Below are 23,674 nucleotides of genomic sequence, written 5' to 3' on the forward strand. Positions count from 1 at the left end.
CCCTTAAAACCCTTTTTCTCAGGAACGCGTGGAGGTATCAAGCTGAAATTAAATACTTAGGCCTCTTGGAGCTATGAAAACATCAAATTTATATGTCAATTCTATTTTATCTGAAGAAAAGGCCGTTTAGGCTCCATACCTACATGGCGCATATTATGACACTCACAAGGGAATCCCATAATGTTGTGTTCCTGCCAGTGAGTAAGGTTGCCAGAGCTCAAAGAGGGTGCGGAGTGTTAGGGTTGGCAACGCGCATGTAACTCCTCTGGAGTTGCAGGCGTACATAGGCTACGGAGACTGCTTACCATCAGGCGGGCATGCTTGTTTGCCATCGACGTAGTATGACAAAAAATATTACCAGTTGGTAATTTAATGAAAATTAAATGTTATTTTATTTGTAGTTATATCTCAAAATGATTACTTTTTTGCGATTATAAACTAATTTGCAGTTGGTACGTAAACTAACCACGACCTACATACAAGAACATGTTTTCTGAAGGCATTGTCGATCAGTCCAATTTATTTTTGTTAGAAATTGAAAACAAACCATTTTAACGTTTGACATACAAATCCGACCAAATTTTGTTATTATTCCTCATCTTGGTTACATTCATTAACCTGTTTTTCTCATCCCCATTCTAATCGAAATTCCTGTCCAACTCCACTGGAACTATAAGGGGCGAATGCGACTTATAAGTATCCTTTCTATTGCGTATATATACTCCATCTATTATGGAAAATGAAGGCGGCCTGTGACAGTGTTCCAAGTTTGCTTTATACATATTACCATTCAGCATACTGAATGTACTGCGGCACCGCTTACTGTTAGTGCATCTCCAATAGCTCTGACCACAGTGGACAGGTCCTTTATATGTGGAATAGTAACTGTAGCCATTGATTATGACGAAAGTTTTCCCAGCTTTGTTCTTGACCACTGTAAAGAAACGATGAGGTGGTTCTGTACAAGCAGCTTTAATCGGTACGGTAAATATCCCATAGTTGAAAACTTTTTTCATATGTAGGAAATAAAGCAAAATGTATTTTATTCACGAATTTAATTGATGATGACAGTTTAATATACATATTGTTCCTTATCAAAAATCTCGGCGCTAGGTGACAATGATCCAACTGGGCCTTCATAATAACCAGATCAGGGGACAATAAATGCAACCGAGCAGTGCATGCCCCGCCCGTAGTGCAACGCCAGATCTTCTTATACTCGTAACCACTGGTGCGGCCGTTGCAGTAGTAGGTGAAACCGTTGTAAACGGCTAATTGCTTTCCGGCAGGATTGTGTACTATTTGTACTGGAAAATAATAAGCCATTGTACATAAGGAATGGTTAAAAAGTAGAGAACAAGGTTTAATAATAAAGAATAGATTAGCAAACGACATAACGTAAGTTAAGTTTAAAACTGAATGAAGGTGTTTCTGAAAAAAATATAAATGAGAAGAAGAAGGCACTACTATATTATCGAAAAGTGACTTTATTTCATAAAAGTATTACACACAACAATAATTTTATAATAAAAACTGTGTTTGCCAGAAAAGCAGTGAAGTGATTCAGATATCTTAAATGACGACAAGGCTACACAGATGTAAATAAGTAAGAGGAGGCAGAGGAGTGACCAATAGTGATACATAAAAAACGCCAAATACAATTTCGGATAATATTCAAATGGCACCCGTACGGCGTAAGACTCATTACTGGAGAGTCTGGGTATTAATATATGTAGAATTAAGTATAAAACTATTGACTTCTTACAAATACCTTTAGCATTGCCAATTTAAAAAGTGTGGACGCGTCCACGCACAAATAGAGCGGAGAGGCCGCCGCACCGGCATAAGCCACAAACGGAAGTGGACCGAAGTTGCCTTACCAGTTTTAATCAAAATAGTTACTAATTAATAATATTAAAATAATATATAATGATTACAATTTGTCTTACACAAATAAAATAAAAAATACAATCATTAAAAAATACTTAAGAAATATAAAATTATATCTGAAAAATTAAGTGACGAAATATCGACGAAATAACTCCATATCGAAAGTTTTCTATGAAACCTTTATATACACTCCATCACGTATAACAAACACAGGCGGCGTGTGACAATGCTCTGATTGAGATTTGATCACTTGATAATCTGGAGATAGATGGAGACTGGCGCAACACGGACCATAGTTCGTGCACAACCACACCATCTTGCCGCTCTTATTTGTGCGCATACAGTAATATGTGTAACCTTGGTACAATGCTAGCTGCTTTCCTGCGCGGTTGTGTATTATTCTTACTGCAAAGAAAATTACGATGTTGTTTACTGTTATAGTTTAAGTACAACGTTTGAGAGAATAAACCCAGCTACCCAAACATTTAAAAATCAAAATACTCGTACCTCGACCAAGAGGTAAATAAGTAAACCACAGAGCATATTACATAATCTATCTGAAAAAAAGAACGAATAGCAGAGCGGCCGCCGCACCGGCGTAAACCACAACCGGAAGTGGGCGGAAGTTGCCTTGACAGTTTTAATCAAAATAGTTACTAGTTAATAATATTATAATATAATATAAGTTATTAGTTAGCGTTTCCGACTTAAAATACGTGAGTGACCCGTTGTAATATATTTAAAATAGTTACTCTTAAGTGTGTACGATGCTACCTGTACAATAGGGAAACTATATGGTTAATATATGTAAAATATATTAACACAAAATTTAAAAGACAATACCTTGTTATTCATTTTAGTTGTCTATAATTAATGATTACAATTTGTCTTACACAAATAAAATTAAAAATACGATCATTAAAAAATACTTAAGGAATATAAAATTATATCTGATAAATGAAGTGACGAAATATAACTCCATATCGACAGGTGGGATGCAATTTTATCCTATTTTAGTGTAAACTCCATTTCTAATGATAAATCGTGGTGGTGGATGGCGATGCTCATTAATGATTTTCATGACTTTGTAATCTTGCGACAGGTGCAGTCTAGCAGCGCAGCACCCGGAGCCCCCGCCGCGGGTGCATCTCCAGTACTTCTTCCAACCGTTAGCGCTGGTCACGTTGCAGTAATATGTGTAGCCGTCGTATAAAACCTGCTCCTTTCCCAAGTGGGTGCGGATTATTTGTACTGGAATAAAAAAACAACTGGTTATAAAATCTGTCTAATACGTTATCATCATGTTGCTCTTTTTGCTTTAACACTAGTTTTTGAATTCAAAAAGTAATGCGACATGAAGATGTATTTTAAATGCAAAGTAGGTACATTTGTATGCGTTTTATTGTACTATATTATATGTAATAATATTTTACTGATCAAATTAAAAAAAACTTATATAAGTAATCTTGCTAATCATAAAACTAATCAATATTTGACCTCTATTCTAATATCAGTCGAGATGCCTTTTTGTTCGAAATTAAATGTCAATTGCATACAATTTTGACATATCTCGCATGTTACTTTATATCGAATGATACAGAAATAGGCCCCCGACTTTAGTTTGTATCTGGTTTTAAAAAAAAACTACGAATGCAGACAGGCGTGAAAAATGTTTTCATTTACCGCCATTAGACGTACAGTTTTTAACGAGAAGAAGTAAGTGACGATAATGCTACATGGTCCACGAAAAAGAAGACCAGTTTGCCTTTTTACAAGGATCAGAGTCAGTCAAAGGCAGCTACGCAATATTAATAAAAAAAGCGGCCAAGTGCGAGTCGGACTCGCCCATGAAGGGTTCCGTACCATTTATGACGTATTAAAAAAACTACTTACTAGATCTGGTTCAAACCAATTTTCGGTGGAAGTTTGCATGGTAATGTATATCATATATTTTTTTTTGATTTTTCATTCTGTTATTTTAGAAGTTACAGGGGGGGGGGGGACACAATTTTTTTAACTTTGGAAGTGTCTCTCGCGCAAACTGTTCAGTTTAGAAAAAAATGATATTAGAAACCTCAATATCATTTTTAAAGACCTATCCATAGATACCCCACACGTATGGGTTTATTGAAAAAAGATTTTTTGAGTTTCAGTTCTAAGTATGGGGAACCCCCAAAATTTATTGTTTTTTTTTCTACTTTTGTGTAAACATCATAATGCGGTTCATAGAATACATCTACTTACCAAGTTTGAACAGTATAGCTTTTATAGTTTCGGAAAAAAGTGGCTGTGACAGAATCGGACAGACAGACGGACATGACGAATCTATAAGGCTTCCGTTTTTTGCCATTTGGCTACGGAACCCTAAAAACAGATATTAAATGGTGATCATTTGTTCAGGGAAAATATTAGCCAATAGCAATAGCCGATAAATAAAAAGCAATTCAACGTTGTATGAGGCTTAATAATTGACGAAATACAACCAAATTACCCAAAAAAAAAAAAAAATGCAGAGGAAAAAATATTCTAACTTAAGCTAAGATTAACATTTTAAGTTAACATTTTGAAATTATATTCCCAATCCTCTTGACTAAATGCGTGACCACAAATAGTAGACGAACTTCAATGGTTTATTAGATTGACAGACCACATAGAAAATCATCATAATGTTTAGCAGATAATCGAACTGCTATACTTTAATATACACACCATTACGAATAACAAACTTTGGTGCTTGGTGTGAATGTATCGGTTGACATTTGATCATATATGAGTCTTGAAGCAGATGAAAGCGTGCACGGCAGCCTTGGCCATTGTTGGTGCAAGTTCAAATCTTCTTGGTACCACTCTTGTTGATGTGCATGCAGAAAATGTGTAACCTTGGTACACAGCTAGTTGCTTTCCTAATTTATTTTGTACCATTGTTACTGCAAAAAAGTAAAGATTTTTATTATTTCTAATGCGACTGATATGGATCGACTAAATGGAGAAGGAGGAGAAAATTTAATAATCTGATCTATTTCTTTATTTGTCGCGTGACTCGCGCGTTATTAGACAAAATTAATATTTTATTTGTTATTTATTTTGTGTTTGAAATAGAATTAGAAAGAATATTCTTCTTAGGTATTTTATATGAACCCTTTTCGAGTAATAAAAATAGTTTACTTAAATACCAAGTATCTTATAGTCATCTGTAGACATCTCATTTAGCGTTTATATGTTAAAATTTAAGTGCCGTCTAACCTTTAATATACAAACCATCGCGAATAACAAACTTAGGAGCTTTGTGTGAATGTTGCGACTGACATTTAATTATATATGAGTCTTGAAGCAGATGAAAGCGAGCACGGCAGCCTTGGCTCTTGTTGGTGCAAGCCCAAACCTTTTTGGTACCACTCTTGTTGGTATGTAGACAGTAAAATGTGTAGCCTTGGTACAACGATAGCTGGTTTCCTGCTTTGTTTTGTAACATTCTTACTGCAAAAAAAGTTTTTTTTTTCTTATTTTTAATTAAACTGATATGGATCGATTAAATGGAGTAGAAGAAGGAAATATATGAGAAGGAGTAAATAAAAGAAATGCAAAACCATATTATAAATTTGTTTATTTATTTTCGCGTAGGGCGATTGTATGGAACTTCGCCCCAAAACCAACACAGCTAAGAGTTAGGTCATTAAATAGGTCTTTAAATTTACTTCATTGCGTTCTATAGGCATCAACTTGAATTCCATTGCAGAACTGAGATATTCATATGTTAGTCAGCGTGAATACAATCTATCAGAAAACGGGTTACTCAGAGAATACCGGCCATTAATCATTAGGATACCGAAGTGTGTAAAAAAAAGGTATTTTATAGCTAATTATTGGTTTTATTAATACAATTACTATATATTTACAGCAAGTTGTTTTCTCATTATAAATCAATAACTAAGTCATTTAATCTATTTTCTAAAATATGTCGACGCACACGCAAAACCGAACGAGGATATAATAAACAATAGCGTCCTTTTAATGCCATAGTTATGAAATGAAAAATCTTTATTTTCAAGCAACTATGGGCCCATAGATAAATACCTTAAAACTAGCATAGATATCATAAAATATTTCTTAAAAACTAAAACACACACTATGGCTGCGACTCTTACCCATATTGACCTTATTACAAGATGTTATACATTATTACACGGCAGGTGACATAGCTATTATAGTTGAACACGTCAATAGATTACGCTATCAATACCGTAATACTTGAACATAGAACATAGGTACTCATATGTACCTAGAGTAGATAAAATAGTTTTTGAACGGTTTTATATAAGTAATAATACATGATATTCCAGAAAATATAACAAGTTAACCTCACGAATGTAGTTCACGCCATATTCGGTAAGAATACCTTCAATATTAATATATTTTGTTTTAACTACCCACCAGAATTATTATATCTACAGAGTTTTCATAGCTCGTATTCACGCTGACAAACATATGAATATCTCAGTTCTGCAATGGAATTCGATTTAGTGCCTATAGAATGAAATAAAGTAGATTTAAAGATCTATTTAATGGCCCAACTCTCATGTTTGTTGGTTTTGGGGCAATTTTGACGAATGGTCCTTTTTAATATTTTGTTTGATTTTTTTGTATGTTTGTTTTCTAGTTATATTATAATTAGCTCTTTATGGAGTAGGATAAGAAAATATTCATGAGTAGGATTAAATAAAAGCAATGAAAATAATCTGATCTATTTATTTATTTCTTGTCGAGTGGGGCATTTAGGCATAAAATAAAGGCAAACATTTAATATTTTATTTGTTTTTTTTTTATCTTTGAAATAGAAAAAGTATAAATTTTCTGCTTAGGTATATTTTAATAGTGACCTTTTTCCAGTAATAAAAATAGGTTACTTAAATATTTATGTAAAGTTTTTAGTTACTATAACTTAAGGTACTTATGAGACAAGGATGCCAATTTAAACATACATTTTTACATCAAAATGACATACGCCCGTGCGTTTCGCTGGCGCCAATACATGTACGGACAAGTACAAAGCGAAATGCAATCACGAATGATAACTATTTGAATTGGCCTCCAGAATTTAACAACCACTATAACGGTGAAATTATGTATAAACCCAAGGATATAAAACATAAATACAGCAAAAAAACGAGTAAATTTCCCTTTTCATTGTTTACTGTAACAGAACCTGTTTTGAGAACCCTGTCTATAACTATTTTAGATATTAAAAATGCATAGAATATAACACGGTAAAAAGTGTAGCGTTTTATCTTACCATTAAAAAGTAATTTGTGCTTTTTGTAGAATATAAAATGAAAAAAATAAGATGTTTCATACGAGAGGTTCCGATAGAGAACTGCCAGATTTGAATTAGAATTTATTTGTTTATAAGAAGCAAATCTCCAGAAAAACAAAACTACGTTAATTTCAAACTAGATATTATTTAGCGGAGCACCCTTAGCAACAATCTTAAAGTTTTCTATGAAACCTTTATATACACTCCATCACGTATAACAAACACAGGCGGCGTGTGACAATGCTTCAATTGAGATTTGATCACTTGAAAATCTGGAGATAGATGGAGACTGGCGCAACACGGACCATAGTTCGTGCACAACCACACCATCTTGCCGCTCTTATTTGTGCGCATACAGTAATATGTGTAACCTTGGTACAATGCTAGCTGCTTTCCTGCGCGGTTGTGTATTATTCTTACTGCAAAGGAAATTACGATGTTTACTGTTATAGTTTAAGTACAAAGTTTGAGAGAATAAACCCAGCTACCCAAACATTTAAAAATCAAAATACTCGTACCTCAACCAAGGGGTAAATAAGAAAACCACAGAGCATTACATAATCTATTTGAAAATAATAATGAATTGCGGAGCGGCCGCCGCACCGGCGTAAGCCACAACCGGAAGTGGGCGGAAGTTGCCTTGACAGTTTTAATCAAAATATATTGTAATATATTTAAAATAGTTACTCTTAAGTGTGTGCGATGCTACCTGTACGATACGTACAATAGGGAAACTATATGGTTAATACATGTAAAAGTTATTAACTAACTCAAAATTTAAAAGACAAATAATACCTGTTATTCAGTTTAGTTGTCAATCATTAATGATTACAATTTGTCTTACACAAATAAAATTAAAAATACTTAAGGAATATAAAATTATATCTTATAAATGAAGTGACGAAATATAACTCCATATCGACAGGTGGGATGCAATTTCATCCTATTTTAGTGTAAACTCCATTTCTAACGATAAATCGTGGTGGTGGATGGCGATGCTCATTAATGATTTTCATGACCTTGTAATCTGGCGACAGGTGCAGTCTAGCAGCGCAGCACCTGGTTCCGCCGCCGCGGGTGCATCTCCAGTACTTCTTCCAACCGTTAGCGCTGGTCACGTTGCAGTAATATGTGTGGTCGTCGTAAATAACTAGCTCCTTTCCCAAGTGGGTGCGTATTATTTGTACTGGAATCAAAAAAGCTGGTTATAAAATTTTCCAAATACGTTATCTTCATGTTGCTCTTTTAGCTTTAACACTAGTGTTTGAATTCAAAAAGTAATGCGACATGAATATGTAGGTATTTTTGATGCAAAGTATGTTACATGAAGCGGTAGATACATTTGTATGTGTTTTATTGTGCTACATATAATATTTTAGCTGATCAGTAACAAAAAACATAGGTAATCTTAATCATAAAACTAATCAATATCATAATAGGTACAATAAAAAGTATAATGCAGAATAAGTATAATAATCTCATGACATTGTGTTTAGGGAATAAAAAAAAGTTAATTTGAGGAGTAGTCATAACTCAATTTATTGCACAGGAACACACATACTTATGACATTATAAACACATAAATTATTTTATCTACACACATATCATAAACCCTCTATGATGCCTTCAAAATCCGTAAATAATGGCCAATATTACGATAAACTGTTTTGTTACAGCAAATTTCTTATCTGTGATGATGTTGTAATTGCTTCATAACTACACCTAAATCAATTTGGTTATGACATTAAAATTTGGAACATCTCTGAAAAAAATGCATGCCTCTATTCTAATATCAGTCGAGATGCCTTTTTGTTCAAATGAAATGTCAATTACATACAATTTTGACATATCTCGCATGTTACTTTATATCGAATGATACAGAAATAGGCCCCCGACTCTAGTTTGTATTTGGATTTAAAAAAAAACTATGAATGCGTGATATGCGTGAAAAATGTTTTCATTTACCGCCATTAGACGTACAGTTTATCTTTTAAATAGCTTAAGTATAAAATGAATATGTTTTGTTGTTTTTAAAGTGACTATAGCAAAAGTTTCGTGTAAAATGAGCTATAAAAATATTTCGGTGACGCCACCACATATCCGCGCGTTTTTCCAAGAGAGCAACGATGCCCCAACGTTGACTGTAATTTGGGTTAGTGAATATATCATAGAAAGTTTATATTATATGTGTCGATAAAATAGTGTATATAACTGTACATAATTAGGCATTAAAACACTGGTGTGATCCTTTTACAAACTCACTTCGTTCGTTTCTTAAACCCACACCCGTGTATTTTAATGCCTCTTATTATGTAGCAGTCACATAAACTACTATTATAGTCCCATTTTTAAGGATCGACAGCGACACGTTACATTACAAGCTATAAATTTAGTTTCACGCTGGTTTGTTTATTAACACGTTTGCTGCGACATGGGGTTTTGACCTTAACCCATTCAGCGCTAATCACGACAAGTTGTCGTTTTGCCTCTAAGAAGCATTTCCACTACATACCGGGAAGTCCATGTGTGTCCATTGGCTACGACGTAGCGCTACGACCGTAGCTCAGCGGTGAATGTGTTATATTACCTAATTGTCCCAGTGAAAGTAGTCAATTACACATTCATAAAATATTAGGTAGACTACATCTTAGAATCTTAGTATTTTTTATAAATATTTACGTGAAACTCACACATTTTTATAGCCTAGCAAACCAAATTGTCAATTTATAAAGCTATAATTCAAAACTAGAAATTAATATGTCAGATACAATTTTTTTTACTGACACATTGATTAGCTAGACTACAATTACTTTGCACAACACGCCGTTAAAATACGTCGGGTTGGTGCATAAGTTCTTGGACACTCAAACACATTTATTAAAAATATTTTTTATTAATCCACAATATAATGACCATAGCCAGAGAGATGGCTACATGTTCAACAACATGTAACCATCTCTCTGGCAAAGACATTATGCCGTGTTCCCAAAAAGCAGGAGGCTGGTGGTCAAAAAACTCGGCAATATCGTCTTGAGAGTTGTTCATAGTTTTCAAACTTCTTCTTTCTTAGATGTAACTTTAGAGCCCGAAACAGACAATAGTCCGACGGCGCAATATCAGGACTGTATGGCGGGTGAGGTACCACTGTCCAGTTCAGCTTTTCCAGAATGTGGCGGACAGACTTCGCAGTATGTGGTCGAGCGTTGTCCTGAAGAAGTGATACAGACAGCCTTTTTGGACGCTTAGTCGCTATTTCTGGGGCTAACTTTTCCAGTTGCTCTCCACAAATAGTAGCGTTAATAGTCTGTTTCTCGTCCAACAGTTCCCAATATCCCCTGCCAGTCCCAGAAAACTGATAACATTATCTTTCGTCCATGACGATCTGACTTTGGTTCCGTTGGCGCCCTTTCTCCGCGTAGAACCCAATAGGCCTGCCGCGTTTTGTTGTTGTAGTGAACCCAGGATTCGTCGACGGTGACAATGGACCTGAGAAAGTCTTGTCTGTGTGGTTGCAGGAGGAGACTTTCGCATATGGTCACGCGTGCTGCGCGCTCGCTGTCTGTCAAAGCGTGGGGTGTCCACCGACTCATTATTTTGTGGTAGCCCATTGCATGCAGGTGCCGAATTATGGTGGAATGGTCGTACCCAAGTTCCTTCTCCAAGTCCCTGGTAGTCGCATCCGGATGTCTTTCCAAATGTGAGCGTAGAAGGTCTTCGTCGAAGACAACTGGCCGACCGGAGCGAGGTTTGTCTTCACAACTCGTGTCCCCCTTATCAAAAGACTTAAACCAATAACTCACTGTGGAATGAGCAATAGTGCATTGTCCGAACGCAGTGTTAATTTTCTCGGCCGTTTGCCTTGCACTCGTCCCTAGATTATGCTCGTAAAGCATGATCGCTCGTAGTTGACGCGGTTCCATTTTGAACTAAATTGAACAACTAGGAACGCGCGCGCTCTTTTATACCCCTTGGCGTAAAGCTCCTAGAACATTCTGTAGAATAATAGATTATTCTAGCGTGTAACCGAATTGAAACCTAGAATTTTTTTTATGAAATAAAAGTGTCCAATGATTTATGCACCAACTCAATATACATATTAAATAGAGAAACTAATTACGAATTCGAAACTAATTTCCAACTACAGCTGCACTACTATTGCGACATTACTGCAGCGGCGGCGATTGCTGCTGTTGCGGCGTGCAGTCGCAGGAGCGTTCGTTAGTTGATTGTCAATGTCAATAAGTTATTATAATAATGTTGCTGTCAGGGGTCAGACGTATAATTAAAAATACTAATTTACTTTTGTATTTTTAACGAGAAGAAGTAAGTGACGATAATGCTACATGGTCCACGAAAAAGAGGACCATTTTGCCTTTCTACAAGAGCCAGAGTCAGTCGAAGGCAACTACGCAATATTAAGTATAAGTGCGAGTCGGACTCGCCCATGAAGGGTTCCGTACTCGTACCATGTATGACGTATTAAAAAAAACTACTTACTAGATCTCGTTCAAACATATTGTCGGTGGAAGTTTGCGGTGGATGTACATTACACATCATATATATTTTTTAGTTTTATTATTCTGTTATTACAGAAGTTACAGGGGGGCACACATTTTACCACTTTCGAAGTGTCTCTCGCGCAAACTATTCAGTTTAGAAAAAAATGATATTAGAAACCTCAATATCATTTTTGAAGACCTATCCATAGATACCCCACACGTATGGATTAGATGAAAAAAAAAATGTGTTTCTGTTCTAACTACCTATGGGGAACCCCCGAAATTTGTTTTTTTTTTTCTTGTGTGAAAATCTTAATGCGGTTCACAGAATACATCTACTTACCAAGTTTCAACAGTATAGTTCTTATAGTATCAGAAAAAAGTGGCTGCGACATAAACGGACAGACAGACAGACATGACGAATTCATAAGGATTCCGTATTTTGCCATTTGGCTACGGAACCCTAAAACCCAGATATTGAATGGTGATCGTTTGTTCATGGAATATTGCCGAAATACAACCAAATTACCCAAATAAAATTAATGCAGAGGAAAAAATATTCTTAACTTAAGCTAAGTTAACATTTTGAAATTATATTCCCCATCCTCTTGACTAAATGCGTGACCACAAATAGTAGACGAACTTCAATGGTTTTTTAGATTGACAGATCACATAGAAAATCATCATAATGTTTAGCAGATAATCGAGCTATACTTTAATATACACACCATTACGAATAACAAACTTTGGTGCTTGGTGTGAATGTATCGGTTGACATTTGATCATATATGAGTCTTGAAGCAGATGAAAGCGTGCACGGCAGCCTTGGCCATTGTTGGTGCAAGTCCAAATCTTCTTGGTACCACTCTTGTTGGTGTGCATGGAGTAAAATGTGTAACCTTGGTACACAGCTAGTTGCTTTCCTGCTTTATTTTGTACCATTGTTGCTGCAAAAAAGTAATTTTATTATTTATAATGATGATATAGATCGACTAAATGGAGCAAAAAATTCATGAGTAGAACTAAAAAAGCGATTGAGATTTGATCACTTGAAAATCTGGAGACAGATAAACCCAGCTACCCAAACGTTTAAAAATCAAAATACCTCGACCCTTTGGAGGCATTTTGATTTTTGACCCCTTGGTAAATAACTAAACCACAGAGCATTACATATCTATCTGTAAAATCAATTTAATATTACACATTCGAACATATTATCCTTAAAAATATTCAAAAACATTTTAATTTACACTCCAGGACACATTACAAAATGTAGACGATTTACACAAAATAATTCCTTCAACACATTTGTTGTTCAGATTTCGTCTTTTAACATTGACAACAAAGTTCTGAATCATGAATGTTATCTATATTTCTATGTATGTATTTATCGTTATGAGTATGTACATCATCGCTTAGTACTCCGCACATTAAGAAAAAAAGAATTACTTAATCAATTGGTACCTAAAATTACAGCACACAAATAATTTAATTCCATTAATATTTAAAATCAACGTACAATTTGACATTATTATTAATTACGTTATTAACGAAATTAAGTTTTAAAAATAATTCCATGTTGTATATAAAATCTCGGAGGCTCGTGAGTATGGGCCAGGTTCCCCTTCCCCACTGTGTAGTCCCGGGCAAGATGGAACCGTGCCGAGCATCGCGTGTTGTTGGTGCAGCGCCATACTTTCTTCCAACCACTTCTGTCTACAATGATGCAATAAAAAGTGTAGCCTTCGTATATGGCTAGTGGCTTTCCCGCGTTGTTTTGGAAGATTTGCACTAAAATAAAAAATAAGTAAAAAACGTTAAAGAAAATTTGTGTAAAAATAAGTCGTGTTTTTGTTTTTGATTATTAACCCTTTGAAAGCCATGGCTATTAGGTATATACAAATATTATACTGTAACTGTGCGCGTAGGCGTCACAAAACCGTGTGTATTTTAGAAAACCGGTTTTTCGGTTTTTGTGAAACAGGAAAAGCATCTTTGCGCTTTGGCAGTTAAAGGACAACCGGTATGTACTTATATATATCATTTAAAAGGAATAGAAACGAATAATGTTGATACTCGTACTACTAAATACTTGGAATGTAAACCTATAAAATTTACAACTCAATGTGTCAATAACGAAAAAAAGAAACACTGACACTTTTTCGACAGCACATATATTTAAGAACCATCTGGATCATGGAACATCATTATTTTATTTTAAAAAATACAGGCACAAAGTCCAATTTATTCATAAATGCCTCTTAACTTCTAGCAGCCCGCAATGGCAATTGGCAACCATACAAGTAAAAGTGGCGGTCAAATTTAACTCCATGGTATTAGAAAACATAACTTAAAATTGTTTAGTTTTAAAATTAAACAAAATAAACCAAAAACAAATGTTCAATTTAATAATAATAGGTCTCATATAGATGAGTAAAGTCATAAGCATACGGCTCGCCTGATGGTAAGCAGTCACCGTAGCCTATGGACGCCTGCAACACCAGAGATATTATATGCGCGTTGCCGACCCTTTAAAAACTTGTACCTACACTCCTTTTTTTGAAGAACCCCATACTGAAGCCCCTCGACAGGAAGCTCATTCCACAGCCGAAGCGTCCGTGGCAGGAAATTCCTCTTAAACCGCACAGTACGTGACCATTTAGGTTCTAGGGTGTGAGGGTGAACACGCTGCCGATGGCGAGCAGAGCGGTGATAGAAAGCGGCCTATGGCATCATGTCAAACACTTCTTCAGAGCACAGCCCATTGTACAACCGGTAGAACACACACAAGGAGGCAACGTCTCTCCTTAGACTTAAAGGTTCAATACCGCTTGTGAGTTTGGGAAAATAGACCTGTTTTATTGCATAAAAATGTGTATCTAAGTTAATTTTGAAGTTTCACATAAACTCCGTTTTTAATGACGTATTGTGTACATAATGGGAATGTTTTAATTACACTCAATAATGCTTGAATATCATTTTGCAAGGAAATTTCGAATCATCATAATCATCATAGTGGCCCTTTTGGTGATCCAATCTTGGATAGGTCTCTTCCCTCTTCTTCCACTCCTGTCGATCTTGTGCCCGATTCATCCAGTCCCGTCCTCCGGGTCGTCGGATATCTGATGTCGGGAAATATTGAATATATTATATTTAGGGAACAATAAATAATTGGGAATATTTATATATTATATATATCGTTGTCTTAGTACCCTCAACACAAGCCTTATTGAGCTTACTGTGGGACTTAGTCAATTTGTGTAATAATGTCCTATAATATTTATTTATTTATTTATTTTAATTGGCAATAATACCACTTATGCAGGTGGGAACAACCCGATATACTCGGCGGGCGTTTTTCAAAATGATTATAAAGAAAACATGAAAAATTATATGATTTCTTTTATTCAATAATTTTACATTATATTATATTATTAAGGTAATACGTAAAATTGAGAAATGGAAACAAGAAAAGTATATTAAATACGGGTGTAATTTTACATACTTCTCCTCCACTGACAATTATATATGATCTAGGCTTTGTGTTTATAATTTGTTTCCGTTTGACGGAGCCAGAAACGGCAACTTTGTTTATTTTACGCTTCCCGAACGGAGGGAAGATAAATGTTTTAAATGCTAGTCCCGTGTTTAGCAATTTTTACATATATCCCATTCTTTATAATGTATTTGTTTGGGCCATGCGTGTGTTGCAATTTAGCATGATAAAGTGTGGATATATCTTTCCTGTTTCTGATAGTAAAGCGTGCTTTGCACATACGATGACTCGTGCATCGCCAATACTCAGCGCTACTACGCGCCTTGTGACAGTGAAACGAGTACCCGTTGACGAGCGCTATTTCTTTGTTCACGTGATTCCGGACGAACTCAACTGAAAAAAAGATTAAGTCTTAGACGCTTCAATAGTTATACAGATATAACATTATTTAAAATGCGACTTTTCGAACCTGTAAAGCGTTCGTGGTCAATAGGTCAGTATATATTTACAGATTACAGAATAATGGATACAGCTACGTGAAATAACGAAGTAACTTTGCTTTATCTCGTATCTCTCGTAAATGAAGACAAATAGCTAAGATTTCCCAATTGTTTTATTAAAATCACGTAAATGACAGTCAATTTTGAGCACTTGTATTATAATTTTAACTCTTGAAGTTTAAGGTATACCCCGTCCTTTATGACATATTTGAACGCCTCATGAGGATGTTTCACGTTTACGTTGATCATGACATTACATGGTGAAGCGGGCCTTGCAGATCTTGTTTCTGGTGCAGCGCCAGTACTAAGTATTAGGATTCTCTTTTTCACAGTAGAAAGTGTATCCGTTGACAAGCGCCAGTCGTCGGTTTGCGGTATTCCGGACAAATTGGACTGGAAACATTACATTACACGTTACATAGGTTCTGTCCTGATTTATACTTAATTGATTTTTTAACTTAACAGACACAGCCGCAAGTAAAACCGATTAGTTAGAATAACTAATGTTTTTTAAAGGCGGACACAGACAAGATGCGTCGTCACTTTGTGGCGATTAAGTAACGACTGGTTTCTTCTCTCACTTGAGTCACTTGCTCCCAGCGAAGCTTGCGGCGAGCGACGACGTTAGAACTGGACGTGCGTATTTGTGCGGGTCGGTAAAAAACAAATCGTCAATTTTGAGCGCTTGTATGAAAAATATCACTCATCAGTCGTATTCAAATTATGTAAGAGGGTTTCTCACAGTAATTAGCCTACATTAAACTCTAGAGGCGGAGCTTTCGTCAGGGATCGTATCGTAGTAAAAAAACCCGTTGCAATAATGTTCATACTATCACTCGTAACCTAAGTAACTCTTAAAGTTTAACATACACCCCGTCACGTACGACATAGTTGAAAGCTTCATGTAGATGTTGCAGGTTTCGGTTGACCATAACATTCATGGTGTAAGTGAAGCGGGCCTTGCAGATATTGTTTCTAGTGCAACGCCAATACTGTGTATTAGATGTCTCCCTTTCGCAATAGAAAGTATATCCATTTATAAGCGCTAGTTGTCGGTTTGCCGTATTCCGGACGAAAAGAACTGGAAAAATATATTGAGCATAGCTTAGCTACTAGGTAATAAATAGTTCTACTTTTCAGTTTGTTACTTTAATATACTTATTGTGGTAGACTGTCAACAAATCTCTATGTTGTCCTTGTCAAGTCCAATGTCGATGAGTCTGCCATTTGTTACGCTGTTGTGTCGCACGCAAGTTTAAATATCCTAATGGGATCACTACTTGTCCCTACGGACGAATGTAGGTACAGTCAAGTGCAAAAATACGTATCGAAAGAATCGTCTCATAAATATGGTACTACGCTCTTATTACACTGGAATAAGATGCTATGGGACATATTTTTGAGTAAGATGTGTACACCCATATTTTTACACTTGACTGTACTATACAAAGTATTAAACAGTTTTTGTTGCAAAGGCCGATACATAGCCAGTTGAATAAAACACAAACTAAAAGTTCCATGAGTTTTTACTAAAATGTTTTATACTATTATTTGACAAAGGCAATGAACATATTGCTGTGTAGATATATCTTGTCTTTTATAAAAAAAAAAATTAGGTCGTTAATGCTTAAATAGATTTTTTTATACTACGTCGGTGGTAAGCAAGCATACGGCCCGCCTGATGGTAAGCAGTCACTTTGAAGAACCCCATACTGTAGCACCTCGGAAAAACCTCGTCAGGGAGCTCATTCCAAAGCCGAAGCATCCACGGGACGAATTTCATCTTAAACCGCTTTTTTCCAATACAATATTAAACCCTGTCTTATTTGATATGCTGGGACCTTCTTGGATACTAACATAAAAAAAAAAAACATTTCTTTGTAAGATACATATATCAGAAAGAGGTAGACCAGAGCAAGTATCATATAAATTATGAAGAACTGTGAAAGTTTACAAAACAATTCCGATTTGGTGTCAAACACAAATGCACGTTACAATTGATGCAAATCACTGTAGTTTTTTTGGTGCACAACGGATGTCGGCAGCGTTGTTGTTTTGATCCCATGTCGGGCAAATGATTAGCTGCATGAAGGCGTTTAGCCATGGGAGGTAAAGGCATTACAAACTGTCTACCACGTTTTCGAGACTCTTCTTCTTCTTTTACAGTTTCAGGAGCATTTACTGTCAAATTTGTGTATGTGCTTTTGACTATCATGGATTCTGAAAACTCCATTTTAAATTCTCGTAACTTTAGTATTTTGTGAGAAGGTTTTCCCAGTGCTTGATTGTCTTGTTTGTATTTTATCCAGGAATTAACAATGGTGAGATCTAACATGTGAGAGATAAACCTAACCGTCCATTTATTGGTACGTACTCTCGCCGGACATACATCCAACAACCGGTCTGTGAGGTACACTCCTCTCATGTTGACGTTGTACTCTCTAACAATTTCTGGCCTTTGAACCGGAATGTATTGTTTCAGCTTTTTGTTATACCTTTGACACTCATCTACGTTTTCCGCAGCATAAATACTCGAAGCAAAAACAACGGGTTTGTTATCAAACCATTTTGTTATTGCAATGGTTTTATCCTCTCGCACTAAGACATCATGGCTTCCTCGACCTTTGCGTGACAAACATTTGTCGCTCTCGAGATAATTTTGCAGGTATTCTGGAATTCTATTTTTCATGATCGTTCCAACACACTTAAACCCCCTTAAATTGAGTTCCTCGATGAGATTAAAGGTTGTAAAGTATCGGTCACAAAAAATAATGTGACCAGGCACCAAGGTTTCGGTTAATTTTAAAACTGCGTTCTCGCCAAAGGATCGTTTAATGTGAGACTCGACGAATGTAGTGCTCCCTTGATAAACCAAAATGTCACATACCAATCCATTGGAGTTGGCGAGAACGAAAGCTTTTAAACCAGTTGGATGTGGTTTTCCGGGGCAAAATTGTCTAATTGCACAAACACCCGTATAAGGAATGATCATTTCATCGATCGATATTTTTTGTTCTCGATTTTGAGCGTGACACCCTCGAAGAACTCGATCTAGAAGAGGCCGAACTTTCCACAATTTATCCTTCTGCCTCATTTCAGGGGTGATATCCATATCAAACACCAGCTTCAAAGAGTTCCGTAACTGTATGTATCTGTCACGAGACATAGCTTCAGTAATAATTGGAATAGCGTATTGACGATTCCAGTACATCTTTAACTGCGGATAGTTGATGCATGACATTAGTAAAGTAATACCCACATACGTTTTGCATTCCTGAATAGATAATTTTAGAGGCTTACCAAATTTTTCGATAGCTGTCTGGTTAGACTTTTCTACAATTAAACTGTACAACTCATCATCCAAGTATTCTTCCACATACTCGTTGATATTTGATGGATCTCGAATGGATGGCAAGTAAGATGGTGAGGACAAAGTTGGCACGTCAACATCAAACTTATCACGTTTCCATAAAGGAACGTCTAGTGGCTGACCTGGACTTTGACTGCGAGAGCCCCAACAAGTACGTCCTCTGCCCCGACCGCGACGACCAGTCCTGATGAGACTACGACCTCGACATGTTGATAAATTACCTGCATCCTCACTATAATCGCTGTCGGAATTTTCGCTCGATTCTTCATCAGCCGAAGATCGTGATCTATTTATTATAAATGTATACCCAGTGAACTCTTCATTATCGCTGGAGTCTTCGTACTCGGAATTATTTAAAATATCTGTGATATCGCGGTCTTGTAACGCTGAAATTAATACATAAATTACTTTTAGTAGCGAAGGAGAGGGTAATTGCGGACAAGTATAAGGAAAAACTTAAATAAAGGCCAATTCGTAAGTAGTAATCAGTTTTATTTTACTTATAAAAATTTTTTGGAATTCCTCTAAAATAGGAACGTTGATAATTATCTGTTACTAATCAACAATTATTAAATGTGACAAAAAATTGCCTTGTGCCCGTAATTACCCAATGAGTTGGGGTAATAATTAAGGACACTTTGGGATAAATGTAGATAGACTATTAAATTTAACATTTATTGCTCAGAATAAACATTTATTTACTATTCTCGAAAGCTATATTAATTTACCCACAGACACAATTACCCATAAATGATTTTTTTTTAATTTTATAGAGCCGAGTGAAGGGCTTATGTTTATTTCTAGTATTCATATTATGCATATTTAGGATAAGCTGTGTGCTTATGTGTTGCCAACATAAGTGGTTCCTCTGATGTAGCTTATGGCCGCCGATAACTACTTCCCATATGCTCGCTTGCTTCCTATTACATTAAAAAAATTGACAATATTTTTATGTACATACAGAATACATGCACTGTCAATTTCCTTCAATTTGACTCTAAGTGAGTCTCTGTGGTTCATTTTATATATTGCTCGAATAAAATAAATTATAAAGCACTGCTAGCACAGCACATTTTTAATTACATACGTTATAATTATTTATGTATACACACTTGTTCTCAATATACGTCGTAAGATCGTGCCGGTTAAGTTAATACGGCTGGTTTCTTCTCTAGCGCGTAGCGTCTCGTAGCGCGGCTTGTGTGAGCGACGTAGCACACTGCATCAGAGGGCCTACCGCGAACACCGAAGTTCGCAAATTGCGGACATCTTTCTCTTTTACTTCGATTAAGGCAAAATTTGCGTGACAGAGAAAGATGCCTGTAATATGCGATCTTCGGTGTTCGCGGTTAGGTAGGTCTTCAGGGCCGATGACTGGTAGACTAGTGACCTGCCCCGATAGAAACGACCTCTCCATAGCAGTAGGGTACGAACCGCGCTATCACAGCCAAAAGGCTCCAGAACGAGGGTATCGAACAAGACTCATCATCATTCAGGGCCGATAAATAATATAGATTTAGTACCGTTAGCCAACACAACATAAATCAATGCCTTTACCGGGATTCGAACCCAGGACTGTCTGCTTAGTTGGCAAGGTCTTACATACTAGGCCAGACCGGTCTTCAAAAGGTCGTGAATTCGTTTTATAATTTGGAGTATAACAGTAAAACCTATCTAAGTGTATCTTAAATGTGACGTTATCTATGAAAAGGGACCTTATTGTCGATGGCGCTTACGCCGCACTGCGTCGCGCAGCGTTGTATTTTGTATCGGAGCATCGTTTATAACGGAGGAAGCGCCATCAACAATAAGGTCCCTTTTCAGAGATAACGTCACAAATATGCATTATATTATTAGGAGTTCAATGTTCAAATATTTAAAATTCCAACAGCAATACCTTACAAACTGAAACACTTAAAATCCATATAATAATTATAATTATATTTTTTGTATCTTTATTTTACCTTAAACACGTCTTAGTTACAAGTTAGAATCAAAATCACACTAACTTGAGAAACAGAAGCTAGACAAATATTTAGTACTCAAAACTAACCATCAAAGTCCTATAGTTTAATATACAGCCCATTTTTTATCATATATTTAAACGCCTCATGTGTATGCTGCAGGTTAGCTTTGAAGATATCATTCTTGAGCATAGAGAAGCGCGCCTTACACTGCTTGTTGGTGTGTCTCGTACAACGCCAGTACTCAGTTTCCACGTGTACCCTGTCGCGGTAGAACGTGAATCCGTTGATAAGCGCTAGTGATTTGTTAGCGTCGTTCCGGACGAACTGAACTGAAAAGTATGGACCGAATGTTAAGAAATGATACATAGTGAAGTTAGGAAGCAATAGGCTACCGCGTTTAATTTCGCCACTAGGGGCGCTAGTGTAGACGGAGGTCTTTTAAAATGTCAAATGCATAGAATTTTTGGGGGTTGCGAGCTATTTAATCGCGAATTTTCATTCCTTATTCATAATTGTGGTAATTATTTTTCCATCTTGGTTAATCATGGCAAACATTAGATATAATTCGTCCTCTATGCTCTGATTATATGTTTTACAAGAAGTTGATAAAACGTAGTTTTCTAACTTTCTAAACGAAAACCTCAATAAAACCTCGAGTCCTGGCCACGCGTAATATTATGAGCGCTCATACAACGAACTCATATAATTTTAAGTTTACATAGTTATGAGCAACCACCAAATGTATGATACAGTGGTTACGCCAAACTATGTTTATGCGTTTATTTGAAAAACTATGTAAACCCTTTAAAAATGACTTGACTCACTAAACTTACGAAATATACGAGTTTATTAGTTTTCACGCTCACCAAAACATTTAAAGTTGGTTTACTCAAAACTATGTTTTTTGAGATGGCAGAGATACGTCTGTCACGGCAGAGTTAAAGTTAAAATATCTGTTATATCTGTGATATCGTGGTCTCGTAACGCTGAAATTAATACATACACTACTTTTAGTAGGAGAGGAGAGGGTAATTGCGGATACGTAAGGAAAATTTTCTAAAAGGTTAAAGAAAAGCCAAATCGTAAGAAAAAATCAGCTTTATTTTATTTATAACTAAAATTTGGACATTTCTCTAAACAAGGATCGTTAATAATTATCTGTTACTAATCAAAAAGTATTAAATGTGATAAAAAACAGCCTTGTGTCCGTAATTACCCAATGAGGTGGGGAGAAAACGGATATCAAATGGGATAATTAAGGACACTTTGGAATAAATGCAAATTTAACACTTTTTGCTCAGAATAAACATGTATTATAATTCTAGAAAGCCATTGATTAAAAACACAATTTAACATCATATCAAGACAGAGGCAAGATCCACGACGCAGGCTTCGTCAATATACATATATACGTATAAACAAGCCAAATTAACCACAACATGCTTCGTCATCATATTATGCATTTATCTTATAAAATATATATCCACAACACGTTTCGTCAACGGACTACCTAGTACCTAACAATAAACAAATAGAAACCTACCCCCCACTCTGTTTTTGTACCCGGACCAAAAGTGCGAAAAATACTGGCGGCCTATTAATTATTTATGTATAGGCTCTGACCGGTCTCCAAAAACGTCATGAATTCGTTATTTGAAAAATAACAGTACTTAATTGTATTCTAAATATGCATTATATTATAATGAGTTCAATGTTTAAATAATTAAAATTCCAACAGCAAAACGTTACAAACTGAAACACTTAAAATCCATATACGTTTTTATTATAATATTTTTTTTGTATTTTTATTTTATCTTAAGTCTTTATTACAAGTTAGACTCAAAATCACACTAACTTGACAACCATAACCTAGAAAAATACTTAGAACTGAAAACTAACCCGGCAAATACTTATACGCTGTTACCCCGACATCAAAGTCCTATAGTTTAATATACACCCCATTATTTATCATATATTTAAACGCCTCATGTGTATGCTGCAGGTAAGCGTTGAAGATTTCATTCTTGAGCAAAGAGAAGCGCGCCCTGCACTGCTTGTTGGTGTGTCTCGTACAACGCCAGTACTCGGTTTCCACGTGTATCTTGTCGCGGTAGAACGTGTATCCGTTGATAAGCGCTAGTGATTTGTTAGCGTCATTCCGGACGAAATGAACTGAAAAGCATTTACAGAATGTTAGAAAATGATACATATACTGCATTGAAGGCTACCGCGTTTAATTTCGCCGCTAGGGGCGCTAGTGTAGACGGAGGTCTTTCAAAATGTCAAATGCATGTCGAATGTTTGGGGTTGTAAGCTCTATTATCGCGAATTTTCGTTCCTTATTCATAACTGGACCTGGGTACGTCCTTAAACTAGGTCCAAAAGAGAGGTATGGGCATTGTCAATGTCATCTCGCTTTGTGTGGTAGGGCACAGCACAGCGGATATCATTCCAGATCTAGAGCAGAGCCCAACTGGGGAAGTACCTCCACCTTACAGAAAACCGCAGCCAAATAACACTAGACCCTACTCATAGTGTTGTGTTCCTGCCGGTGAGTAAGGGTCGGCAACGCGCATGTGACTCCTCTGGAGTTGCAGGCGTACATAGGCTACGGAGACTGCTTACCATCAGGCGGGCCGTA

General features: G+C 36.1%; 2 protein-coding genes across 3 annotated transcripts; both read right to left on the reverse strand.

The window, feature by feature from the left end:
• Positions 1 to 1,467: 1,467 nt before the first annotated feature.
• LOC133515857 (uncharacterized) lies at positions 1,468 to 5,363 on the reverse strand. Of its 2 annotated transcripts, none has more exons than XR_009799099.1 (2): positions 4,600 to 4,912; positions 1,468 to 3,141 (listed from the first exon to the last, which is right to left on the reverse strand). XR_009799099.1 is itself a non-coding variant. In XM_061848443.1 (2 exons), the coding sequence occupies exons 1-2, from the start codon at positions 5,360 to 5,362 to the stop codon at positions 2,894 to 2,896; spliced, it is 462 nt and encodes a 153-aa protein (XP_061704427.1). In that variant the 5' UTR covers position 5,363; the 3' UTR covers positions 1,468 to 2,893. The 2 variants fall into 2 exon arrangements, 1 of the variants encoding a protein (XP_061704427.1); XM_061848443.1 differs by lacking the exon at positions 4,600 to 4,912 and adding an exon at positions 5,149 to 5,363.
• Positions 5,364 to 8,139: 2,776 nt separating this feature from the next.
• LOC133516612 (histone-lysine N-methyltransferase SETMAR-like) lies at positions 8,140 to 11,121 on the reverse strand. Its single transcript, XM_061849625.1, has 3 exons — positions 10,589 to 11,121; positions 10,298 to 10,536; positions 8,140 to 8,387 (listed from the first exon to the last, which is right to left on the reverse strand). Exons 1-3 carry the CDS (start codon positions 11,119 to 11,121, stop codon positions 8,140 to 8,142), a joined length of 1,020 nt encoding a protein of 339 aa, XP_061705609.1.
• Between the last annotated feature and the right edge of the window lie 12,553 nt (positions 11,122 to 23,674).

Source organism: Cydia pomonella, chromosome 3, assembly GCF_033807575.1.
Source record: "Cydia pomonella isolate Wapato2018A chromosome 3, ilCydPomo1, whole genome shotgun sequence".
In the NCBI taxonomy this organism is placed as follows: domain Eukaryota; kingdom Metazoa; phylum Arthropoda; class Insecta; order Lepidoptera; family Tortricidae; genus Cydia; species Cydia pomonella.

What these genes read in the sequence shown, in the direction of transcription:
- LOC133515857 (XM_061848443.1), bottom strand. Translation starts at nt 5,362, where the DNA reads ATGTTACAAAACAAAGCAGGAAACCAGCTATCGTTGTACCAAGGCTAC. An exon ending in TAAGTTTGTTATTCGCGATG is followed by an intron (nt 3,142 to 5,148) that starts GTTTGTATATTA and finishes TTTTTATTCCAG; the next exon opens with TACAAATAATCCGCACCCAC.
- LOC133516612 (XM_061849625.1), bottom strand. Translation starts at nt 11,121, where the DNA reads ATGGAACCGCGTCAACTACGAGCGATCATGCTTTACGAGCATAATCTA. An exon ending in AGGGCGCCAACGGAACCAAA is followed by an intron (nt 10,537 to 10,588) that starts GTCAGATCGTCA and finishes TGGGACTGGCAG; the next exon opens with GGGATATTGGGAACTGTTGG. An exon ending in TATTGCGCCGTCGGACTATT is followed by an intron (nt 8,388 to 10,297) that starts GTCTGTTTCGGG and finishes TTTTGATTCCAG; the next exon opens with TACAAATAATACGCACCCAC.